Genomic DNA, 11,808 nt, shown 5'->3' with positions numbered 1-11,808 from the left:
GCCGACCTCACGGGCACGTCTTCTCACCGGCGGAGCCTATCAAAGGCCGTCCAAATCGAGAGCCGGAACTTACAATATATGAGCGACAACTAATCTCAAACATACCGGCAATTATATGCGCACGTTATCTATTTCAATCGTATTAATATTACGCGTGAGAGCAACCCGTGGCATTGAACTCGATCGCATATTCTACGCGATGGTTCGCCCATTCCTCACACCATGCAAAATAAGGTTGGGACATACGTTGTAGGAGAAACGTTCTCAACAACAGAGTAACAGCAGTGGTAACAGCAACAAGTTATACGTATGCATACCCTATCAGCCACGTATAGCAAACGAAGCAGGTGTCTGAAAAAGAGCTCTGCTTCTCAGAAAGGCAAGCGGTTTGTGACTGCAGGGCATACCTGCGCAGACGAAACTTCCGTTAGAACCACGTGACTAATAAGCAATGCCGGACTAATCAATGCCGTTAGCTTCACCGAAAGCTGCGCAAGCGCATTTCCTGCGGCGACGAAGACATGTCTGCCCCCGATCGAACTGGTGACACACAACACTTGTCCTCTGTACGCGATCATGAAGTTATTTGCTTAACGACCAATGATAGGCATACGGTTTCCATCAGTGTGTTTACTCAATTGTCTTTGTCATATTCGTCGCACGTGCCGGTATATATTGCAGGCACTTTACCACGCCGCACCTATATACTTACAAACGCAAGAAGATCGCCCGCATTTGTTGGCACAGACTTGTAGCTCGTTTTATCTCAATCATCCTTAACACGCAACTATTCCTTCGGAAAGACAACGGATTATTACGCAGTTACGTGTCATTACAGGCAGCGGCGCTTTGCGGTAATTCACGCACAACGCGTTTCACCTCCAGCGTGGTTTGGTCGGCCGGGCACAGGAACACGTTCACGCATACGCTTGCTTCAGATGCTAAGAAAAAAAAATGCCACGAAATCCGAGGCCATGCACGGCGCGTGAACATGTCCCGAAACCGACACCCATCGGAACACCGCTGCTATATCGATAAACGCTGTAGTACATAAGCTGTGGCTGCATAAATAACGGACCCAGTGTACTTGGACGCGATAGGTGTGGCACCGAGTGACATCCATCTTCTATAACGTGCTTGTTGCGCTTCGCTTGTTATGCCAAGCTTCTGGTGCTATCGTGATTGCCCATTTGGGGAAACCTGATCCACTTATCTCAGTTGCCCCTTCGCTGCGCCTGCATGGACGATCGATCGGGTGCCATTGGACCCCATTGCGCGAATTACGAAGGCGGGAAAACCGTCGGTGTGATTCGTTGCCCGCGATTAGTATCACGAAGCGATGGGAACACAACGCGAGAGCCAGAAGCGCAAATCACGGGAGCAGATTTGTCATGAACGGGACACCAGACTCAAGTCGAAGAAAAAGACAAAACAGAAGAAGTGAGGGAGCTGCATCGCACCCCGAACCAAAGGCATACACACGTATCTCGTGCGCCTCTTTTTCCTTTTCCGTTTAATGAGCATGTCATTCTGAAACGTTAACCGCCAGAGTAAGCCCGCGTCTCGCGTAAACGTGTTTGTGAACTTCGTCTGTACGTGAATACTTCATGCGAAAGAATGTGAGCAAGCGGTCCTGAGAGCTTGCACGGGAGTATTTATTTGAACCAAGTATTCAACGGCTCCCGAACGAATTGTTTTCCTTGGGCGAACGCAATTAACTTAAATATTTGTTTTTGAAAGAGTGCTAAAAATCTCAATAGGTGTTGTTAATCTACATACAAGACGACGTACCTTTGTTGTTTGCATGATATTGTGCTTTTTATATTGTCTTGACCCTCTAGTATTTTCACACCACAGTGCACTGCAACCCGCAATCCCAAGCCAATGTAAAGATTTGGCGGGTATCTCAAACTTATAGTAAACTATTTTAATGATAACAATGATGATAATGATGATCAGATTATTTCTGTATATGTCCTCAGTGTGCACAGTAAACAACCACCATTTGCTTTTTATTTGGCGATGAAAGGCGCAATAAAAATGCAGTAACGGTAACGATACTTTCAATGCGAAATTTGAGCGCAGCTCTATACGTGTTTTCATTTCGCGATATATTGGCTGGCATGGACAATCTGGCTCGTGCAGCACGTTGCAAACGGAGCGAAGTGTGGTGCGACTGCCTCGCTAATCGGGAGATCGCGACAGGCAGCGCATGGGTAACGTATCGGCGCGATTCACAGCAGCCGCCGCAGGCAGACCTCCGCTCATGCAGAGCTTTGGTGAACAGACGACACGCGCTACTCTGGCGCCATCTCGTAGCCATCGTCGCCGCAGTGCGCGTCTTGCGCGGCACTGCGTTTTTCTTCTCACGCTTTCGCCATAACCTCCTCCTCCGCTTTCCTCCTCGCGTTCTCTTCGCTATCACCGTCTTTCATCTCCCGCTGTGCTCCGCCTTCGCTCTCACCCTTCATTTTGCTCTTTCGCTCGGTTACGAGGTACGACGCCGAAGGTCGCCACAGCAACGGGTGCCTGTGAGCGCCAAGTTAACTCCGCTAGAAGCTCTGACGTCATGGGGCGCCGATGTGTGAATTTCAGAAAAGATTTCGACAACTGCCTTTAGTCTTTACTTCTCTCCTTGTTTGCCACTACTCCTCTCACGATAAGCACTGCAGTTTATTAGCTCCTTGGTGCGCATAGTCTATTAACAGAGGTCAATAGTTCTCTTTAGATTGATAGATTGACAGATAGATTGAACTTTACAGGCAGTAGTGCTGCATTTAAAAAACAAGCAAAGAACTTATTAATTACCACATGTATACAGTATAATCATTAACCTGTGAATTTTCATGCCTCGACCAATGCTTAAATCATTCAAGAATTAGTATTTTGAGTGTTTCCATGTATAATGTAATTTCATCGTATCCTTATGCATTCTTAGTTTCAAATTTCTTGAATTTATTTTGTGTAGCTATATATTATGGCGTGCGCGCGACCTCTTCTGTATGATTGTTTAGAGATGTTATGTATATTTTTCTCTTGTTCATGTGATTTGTTATGTGTACTCTTGAAGGTAGGTAGTTGTCCATTTTCCTGAAACTGATATACTGCAATCTTTTTTTTTTTTTACTCTGTTGAACTCGAAGCGTGTGAGCTGCCACGAACTGCGGAGGGACAGGGACCTTTGTCAGGCTTGATTGCCTTTAGCCCCTGCCCCTGCAGTGAGCTTTGTATGCTGCTTACTGTAAATAAAAACACTTACTTACTTACTTTAGTTTCCCTTTGAATCTGTTGCACCTTGTAGTACACACGGCGAGGTTTTATCTACAGCGAAATAGATAGAGGAATCGGTCTCCCGACAACGATGTTTGACTGAGTTACCAAGCAGCATGACTAAACAAACGAGCAACAGCTTTGAATTCGAGTTCGGCAAACCCCGCCCCAAACGCAAATCGTCCAACGCCAGCGAGCGCTAAGCATCGGCCAAGTAGAACTTCGAGGCGACGGCGCGGCAGTTATCGACGAGGCATATATGCCTATAGAAGGGCATCGCTTCGACCGCGGGACGGCATCTAAATCATTTCAACCGAGGAAGCAAATGCATCGCGTCAGATGAGTAGAAAGAAAAACGAGATTAGAGAAATAATGGGCGAGCAGGCATTCTGCAAGATTGAAGATTGTCCAAGTAGCACGCGGCTTCATCCGCAACTATGTCTATATCGGCGTTGTCATCTAATGCACGTCCCACGTATGCGTACCCATTACACGACAACCGCTGCCGAGTCTCCTCGCGGAGGTAACCAGTTTGAGAGACGCTGCGACAAGCGTTACAAATGCGCCTTAAGCGCAGGCTTCATCTCTGATCGCGCGTGACGGGAAGATGGGGCCCATCATGCTGCAAAACAATATCAGAACGATTCGCTAGCTTCGTCCCTGCCTGTGCTGCGAACAAGACCGACGCATGCGGTCGCATTCTCTATCGACTGACAACTTTCCGAGATGCTTCCACATTTGTATGGCGTGACGTCGTCTAGCACAACTCGTCCCACAAGCGACAGATATTGTGCCCATGCGCTGGAGAAATAAATTTAATCCATTCCTACAGTGATGCCACGGCCAGCGTTATAGCATGTAACGCAACAGGTACCATACGGCAGGCAGCCCTTAAAGCTCTAGAAAGAGTGTTAGAGAGAGAGATAAAAGCAGAGTGAGGCGGGAAGGCAGGGAGGTGCAAGTTTGCTACCGTGCACCAGGAAAAGGGAAAGAGGGATTAAAAAGGATAGGAAGGTAGAAAGATGAGTCGGAAAACAGAAATCGGCGCATTAAATTCTGGACAATCGTATTCACCAAAAGCTCTTTAACTAGAATTGTTCTTAAGAGCAAGTCCCAGGCAATCCTGGCGCTGGACATATAATTAACAAATGCTATAGAAAAAAAAAGCACTTGCGAACAATGTAAGATTAGTGAATTCAGCCCCTGATCTTTAACCACGGTCGCGACATTCTGATGGAGATGGAACGGGAAGACATCCCATGTACATCTGTATTGCGACAAAATGTAAATAAAAACTCAATATCGACGCCTTAGGACATATTGCTGCTAATCATAAGCATTGCACTTATTGCACAGTTAAAAAAAGAAACAAAAAGTCAAAAGCAAGAAATCAAATCGCTGCCCACGTATTTCTTACCGTATTCCACGGGCAAAATTTCGCTGCAACTCTGTACCTCGGCACGCACACGCAGATATTATCACAATATTACAGTACAAGTCGTTGAAGATGCTTACCTCATATATTGCGCAGTCTGGATTGAGCAATAACGTAGCAGAACGACTACACTGTGCGCGTCTCCACAGCGTAAACTGAAATGCGAGCCGGCAAGCAATAGTCGAAGACGCGTTTTGCACCGCATTGCACGCTTGGCCTTTCGAAGTAGCCCTACACGCCTACGGATGCATTCGTCTTTCGGAAACGCTATCGGAAAGAATCAAACAGTACGGGCCCACAACCTGTCTCTCAAAGCTTTAGTCCGGCAGCGCGCAAACTTAGTTCAGCGCAGCTGCCTATGCGCACTGCTTGCAGATTCCTTCTTTCCCCCTACGATCAGTCAAAGCCTTCGGCAACAGCGAACTTCACATTTCCAAGAAAGCGGTTGCAACGCGCGCGTTTTCGACGTTAGCCTTCACCGATGCACCTGCGCACGATCAATTACTTGATCAGTGTCCAGACAGAGAAATCTACAAAACATACAGAAGGCAGTGCACGTACAGATCGGATTCCCACGCCCATTATTTACAAATCTTGCCAATCACTTTCCAAACTTCCACAGGCTATCTAAAGGTAAGCTTTTTGAAGTCAATGGAAAATCAAAGTAATGTCACAAAAATTGCTGGCCCGTGCCCAAGCCGTATGCGCCCTGCCCGCGTCTTCTGCTTGTATAAGGGCAAAACGTATACGCGCAGCTCACAGCAGTTCATCATCGTTCGTTTGCGCCACATCCCACCCCACTGCCTTTTTCCGTCCTCTATGTCATCCTCTCTTAGACATGTCGCCCACTCTTTCTTTCTGTTCTGCCCTTCGCACGTCTTAAAACATTGGGTGCTTCGAATCTGAGCGCTCAGGACAAAGGGAACGGAACTAGGAGTTTGTAGGCAAGCATTTTTTTTTTCTCGCCAAAAACATGGCGATCACATCGCAGTGCAAACTGTTCGTTTTCCTGTTTGTAGTACTAGGTGGCTACGTTCACTGCTGCAGACCATTTCAAGTCGGTGAGCCCTGTATAGTTCTTTTTCCGATCGATAGTTGCGAGCGCCTGTTGCCTGCAGATGTAATCGATCTGTTATCTATTTATTTTGTAAGACTGTTTAATGACCACAAAAGAATGACACGTGGGAACGTCTGTTGGTCGAGAGTCAAGCACTGGGAGCGCGAGCTCTGTCCTCGAGCGAGGCGTTTATGATGCGACCGATGAGCGCGCCTGTCTTCACCGATACGATGCATTTATTTATCGCTGCTGAAGCCTTCAGCATACTGTTGCTAATATGCTTACTTGCTAATATATTTACCGAAATTTAGCGAAATCAGTGCAGGATGATGAAGTATTTTTAAACGATTGTGTACTAAATTATGTAGAATATATGTGGAAGTCCGTTTCAATAACGAGTTCATTGATTGATTGATTGATTGATTGATTGATTGATTGATTGATTGATTGATTGATTGATTGATTGATTGATTGATTGATTGATTGATTGATTGATTGATTGATTGATTGATTGATTGATTGATTGATTGATTGATTGATTGATTGATTGATTGATTGATCGATCGATCGATCGATCGATTGATTGATTGATTGATCGATCAATCGATCGATCGATTCTGGGACGTGCTACAAGCTGTAGTGGAAGGGTATGGGGAAATTTAATGGGCACTTTGTACCGTTCTCATCTCGCCTTCACCCATTGTTACCGTTTTTTTTTCCAACACAGGGAAAAAAATTACTGGAATTAAAAGGAATATTTAAAGAAGTACTTGATAAGTGCGGCAGAACATTGCACGGCGCACTGAAGCTGCTTCCTCGACAAAACGTGCAGAGAGTAGGTGGTTTTGTTTGGCTGATTTGCGCGAACCCACTAGCTGCTCGAAACACGCGAACGATGTGCTGTTTTGTGGTAGTCGTTTAATATCTTCGAAAACCTACCGATATGAACCGTAGCTCGCACCTACGTTCGTGTTTACGGGAGCCAGGCTCTGGATGCTTCAATTATAGGAATAAGAAGTCCGAAAGTTAAAAATTACGCACAAAATTGGAAAGACAGCGACGCACCTAGTTGGTCGCGCCGAATCGTCGATGCCTGCGATTAAGAAAGTCATGCGTGAAGGCCGAATGATGATAAGAAATCGAGGAAGGAATCGTTACGAAACTTAGCCCCATAATAACATCGCCTGCTTTGCTGGCGAAGGAGCAAACGGATTAAGTAATGGTGACAGGTAACGATCGAGAAGAGGAGGTTCGGTAGCGACCTGGCACACACGAGAAACCGCCCCAAAATTTCGCAGAAACTCACGTGGGCCAGCTGACTGAAGGAAAACACAGTGCCTTCAACGCCTTGTGAGCTTACCAGAGACAAAGCTGATATTAAAATATGCGACTGTTATTTTCGGCATGTTCCTGCCAACCCCGGTGCTGCTGTAAATGGTGCCTTTCGTATACGGAGTCTTGAAGCGATTTTCTGTTCACCCACTGTATGACCACCTCTCCCCCTTTTATGTAATACCCGCTTTCTAGTGGGTCTTCGATGTAACGAAACAAAACTAAATATCGTCATCTCACTCGGTGATAAATCTCCTAAGCGTATTTGTTCAACAGTGGTAGTTATTGCACCTGTGCTTTAAACTGGGTGGTCATTATAGGCGCTCAATGATAATTTAACATCCCTCACCACTCAACTTGACAGCACCACTTTCTTTATAGGTCGTGACGGCATCGTGCCGTGTCTACGGTGCGTGTTGGGCGTCGCTAGATGCCAAAACAACGAGTGAGGTAACTATTACGACTGGTAGATCGTGTTAGTGATCTCGGGTTGCGACTGTATACATTTAAGTTATGAAGTTGGCCCTTTCGTATATTGTTGTCCGCGTGTTTTTGCAGCTTTTTGACTGCTTTTCTGCTGCGCTCAAGGACCAGGTAACGAAGTGGCGATCTCACACGTAATTTTTTTACGCGTGCCCTTGACTACAGGTATATTACTCCAAAAACATACCGTTATCGGAGAGACTCCAGGTGGCGATTCGCTTGCAATAAGAAGATATAGGGGCGTTCAAGTTTTTTTTTCTTTTCTTTTTTTACTTACGAGAAACTGTCAGCAGATCTAAATTATTTAATTAAATGCTTCGATCGCGTAGCGGCCGGTCATTCACTCAACACTGGTGAACATAAGAGAGTGTGATTGTAAGCAAAAACTAACAGGCGTCAACATTGCTGAATGAAATACGCAAAAAAAGAAGAAATCAAGCCCGTCATGTAGATCGCAGCTGAAATTCGAAATATAATACGAAAATGCCATGCTAGAAAATGGCTTAAACGTAAAATACCCGAGGCGGCACCACTTTCAAATTTTACGAGCACCTTCCTGTGGCGTCACACATTTGATATCGAAAAACGACACAAGCCAAAAAGAAACATTTAATATATGTGACGTCACACGGTGATGTCATCAGTGTCTTGGTTCAACCGCGAGAGAAGTTAAGACAGCGAGAGCCTACATTCGAAATAGATTCTATTACTCAAGAAAGCCACATTTTATTGGCTCAGTTCGTGCTTTTAATATGCCCCTAAATGGTTTCGGTGGAGAGCTTCTTAGCCGATGGAAAATGACATGTGACAGACAGTTTAAGGCTATAGAATTTGATTTCCTCGCAACGCATTAAGCTCTGTATTAGTAATGCTTGGGAATCGGAGAGCGTCGGTGACTTTACAAATGTCGTCAGCCTATCCGAACCGCATCCAACGTGCCTAATGTTTCCTTTTCTTCCCTCTGATCCCCTTGTCGCTGCATGCAGAACAGTGTGTTCCACGCATCCGTGAACATTTCTGCCAAGCAGTCCTACGCCATGGTCCAGTTTATGGTAAGTTGCATTGCTGCTTGGTTCGTGTCCTCTCCTAACACTCCATAAGACATGTGCATTTGCACACGTCAGCGAAAAGAAGAAGAAAGAATATGAAGGAAGGAAAAGACGGTAAAAGAAATACGGTCAGCGATAGTGACAGGGTCGTCAGCTGATGTAAGGGTGCAGCACAGATTTACAAACTTAAATTTGCTTTTATAGTGGCATAAGGCCCCTGTGAATTGTGAGACATGCCGCAAATAAAGGAGTTAAGGAAACCTCTTCGAGAAGTATACCATTTATGGCATAGGAAGTCTTCAGACGCAACATGTGCGAAGGAGCTCCCTAATGCGTCACTGTGTTTCAGTACAGTCTGTCTGAAGATAGCGGGAGTATTGTGTTATCTACACGAACATCGTTTTCGTAAGATGAATACAGAAAGCCTATTTATTTACTTGGATGCACACAGAATTGCTCGGCAGAATTGTATCACTGCGTAGCGGGAATCTTCTGCTGGAGTCAGTGAAGAGCTCCCGCCTGCAACAACGTTCAATGTTCAAATAGTAGGAATTTGGACCGAGGGTACGCATTCCTACAGAGAGGGGCGGAGAGAGAGGGTGATGCTAAACAGAAGAGAGAGGGGGGGATTTCTCGTGGAAAAGCAGGGGTGCTACATGCTGCTCTGCAGGGAGTGGGATGAACAGAAACAGATGCCCAAGAAGAATGTGGGCAGAAGAATAGAAAAAAACAATAAAATGAAAACGGTACAGGTGAAGGCAGATTACCAGCCTTCATCGCCTAGGGCACTTAGTCTGCTGGTGATACTAAGGCCTTCGTGTGCTTTCATATACGTGCAAAGGTTGGCGCTATCTCTTTCCGCAACTCCGAAGATAGTGTAAGATGTCCGGTGCTCACTTTTTTCTGTAGCTCTGGGTGGTGCTTCTCGCTCTGGAAATCGCCCCTGTTTCGCTAGACAGTAGAGTAAAAATAACAGTAAAACCTGCAATCATTTGAATCGAACGGATTCATTTCTTCGGCATGTACTTTCTATTTCCTTCGTTAGATAACTGCCGCTTGCGTTAGGCAACTTTCATAATATTTTCCAGTGCACTCATCCGCGTGAGATGCAAGGAATACATATCTCCATAGAACTGGCTGGCCCGTGAGGATCAGTGCAGGGGACCCCTTCGAGCGCTAAAATCTCACGTGCGGCGCAGTTTACGCTATCGTCTACTAACCTTGTCTTTCATTCTTGCTTGATGCTCACACATGCAAATTTGGCATTGTTCCTGCAGACATGCCTCCGCAATAGCGAGGCCGTCAAGCCACCGTTGGACGTCGTCGATTACCTGGCTGCCTTCGGCCGTCAATACATATACAGCCTCGTGTGGTTCCGGTGAACCTCGGCGAAGGCCTCCTCATGAAAGCAACGTTTCTCGACGTTTTAGTTCAATAAAGACTCAGAATATACCCTTTTAAAGGAGCACTGTCCAGACCTCCGTACTTGCATTCGCATTCACTGTTTTGCCCTCTCGTTCCTCTTTAAAGAGACGCTAGGAGGATTATCACGTTGAGCCAGATTAGTAAGTCGCACTTGTGCCTCACCTCGACCCTACCCCTGCTCCTCTATTGCACGTCGGCGTGAGTCCTACCGTGGTGCTAGGCCGAACCATCGAGTTTAGTGCCAAATTTGCCAGAGGAAACTCCAGTCACCGCGGTAGCGGAGCGGCTGTGGCGACGCGCCGCTGAGCTTGAGGTCGCAGGTTCGATTCCGTTTAACAAAGAACTGTTGTTCGAGCGAACACTGCGAAAGTTTTAGCGATGAACTGCTTCCAAAGTCTGCTAATGGGGCGTTCCGTCCTGCAGACAAAACAGGCGACCGCCTATATAGGGTGGCATCACAGGGTGGCCAACAGTGTGTCAACGCGCGCGTCGTCGCCCTCCACCCTGCTTCACCATCACGATTCACCAGTGGGCCACAGACAAAGTTATATTCCCTTGGATGCAAATTGGATTCCATGTGCATTGTTATGCGCTCCCTTTTTATGAATGAATGTTCACCGAATAGTATACGAGCATCCGGAAACTTATATATGGTGTGTCATATTTTACAGTACAGTTACTAAAGCCACGCTAAGCTATAGTCTAAATTTCGCAATGTGACACGCCTAAATTTGGTTCCGCGGCGGGGAGAAGCAACCATTCTACGTTGCTTAGGGCAGCAAAAAAAGAAAAAAATTGAAACGCTGCTGTACCGCAAACACTCCGTCTATACAAAGCGATGAAAGTCAAGCAATAGGCTATCCTTTATCAGAACCTTTAAAAACACTTCTCTATCTCTCAATGCAGTCTTGACACTTAGAGAAAGCTAAGCAGGAGGAGGAATAAACTTTATTAGTAGAAATGAGCCGACGGTAAAATCGTCCGAGGTGGGCGGTGTCCCTAGTCCAGGATGCCGTGGGCCTGAGCTGATAACTTGGCCCTGTTCGCAAGCTAAGCAAAAAAAAAATCACACAAGTAATTGTGACGGCCAGTGCCCGATGCAAGCTAGCCAGTTCCGAGCCACCGAAAGCATATATAGCTATTTTTGACTTCCATATTGGTACCACTTGGTAAAAACACTTCCGCCATAGAAAACAACAACAAAGAAAACATATAGAGAAATTCTCAAAAAGAATGTGCCCACGCAACCAGAGCCTCTCCATGTCATGGACAAAAAAAAAACATGTTTCGAAAAAAGCTTCACGTTTCTTGCTTTTGTTTTGCGTCAAGTTTGTCGAGTGGCATAGATGCTTATTTGAATAAAAAACGTGAAAGCCCTCCTCATTTGAGCGCTAGTTGCTGTGCTGTCCACGCCTTAGGTCTCAGGAGCATCCGTCTATCCAACCATGTACGTGTATGTGCATAAGCAAAGCCATACCACATCATCAGTATCGTGTTCTGGAACACCTACGGTACACGTCTTAAACAGCAAACTATAACCTCAATCTTGGCAAGCAGTCTTCTCTGCATTTTCACGATGTTCTGCTCTTTCTCATATTTTTTTTTCAACTATTTGCAGAACCTAGTCGATTCTTCCGCGCATATAGATAGAAAACGCTCCTATAGACCTGCGTATTCGCATGACCATTTTTTTTGTCCCAGCATACGATGTTGTCCCGATAACAAGCCGAGCATTTTCTTTATTTTTCTTCTTTTTT

At 45.7% G+C, this 11,808-nt stretch overlaps 1 protein-coding gene across 1 annotated transcript; it reads left to right on the top strand.

The window, feature by feature from the left end:
- Nucleotides 1-1,339: 1,339 nt before the first annotated feature.
- Nucleotides 1,340-10,088, top strand: LOC135909302 (uncharacterized). Its single transcript, XM_070539457.1, has 7 exons — nucleotides 1,340-1,440; nucleotides 5,269-5,338; nucleotides 6,490-6,597; nucleotides 7,476-7,544; nucleotides 7,653-7,688; nucleotides 8,564-8,629; nucleotides 9,904-10,088. The coding sequence occupies exons 1-7, from the start codon at nucleotides 1,340-1,342 to the stop codon at nucleotides 10,006-10,008; spliced, it is 555 nt and encodes a 184-aa protein (XP_070395558.1). The 3' UTR covers nucleotides 10,009-10,088.
- The last annotated feature ends 1,720 nt before the right edge of the window (nucleotides 10,089-11,808 follow it).

The sequence above is a fragment of the Dermacentor albipictus genome, chromosome 5 (assembly GCF_038994185.2).
Source record: "Dermacentor albipictus isolate Rhodes 1998 colony chromosome 5, USDA_Dalb.pri_finalv2, whole genome shotgun sequence".
NCBI classification, from domain to species: Eukaryota; Metazoa; Arthropoda; class Arachnida; order Ixodida; family Ixodidae; genus Dermacentor; species Dermacentor albipictus.
This window is presented reverse-complemented; position numbering and strand designations above follow the sequence as displayed.

What these genes read in the sequence shown, in the direction of transcription:
- LOC135909302 (XM_070539457.1), top strand. Translation starts at nt 1,340, where the DNA reads ATGGGAACACAACGCGAGAGCCAGAAGCGCAAATCACGGGAGCAGATT. An exon ending in CTTCCACAGGCTATCTAAAG is followed by an intron (nt 5,339 to 6,489) that starts GTAAGCTTTTTG and finishes TTTCCAACACAG; the next exon opens with GGAAAAAAATTACTGGAATT. An exon ending in CTGCTGCGCTCAAGGACCAG is followed by an intron (nt 7,689 to 8,563) that starts GTAACGAAGTGG and finishes CGCTGCATGCAG; the next exon opens with AACAGTGTGTTCCACGCATC.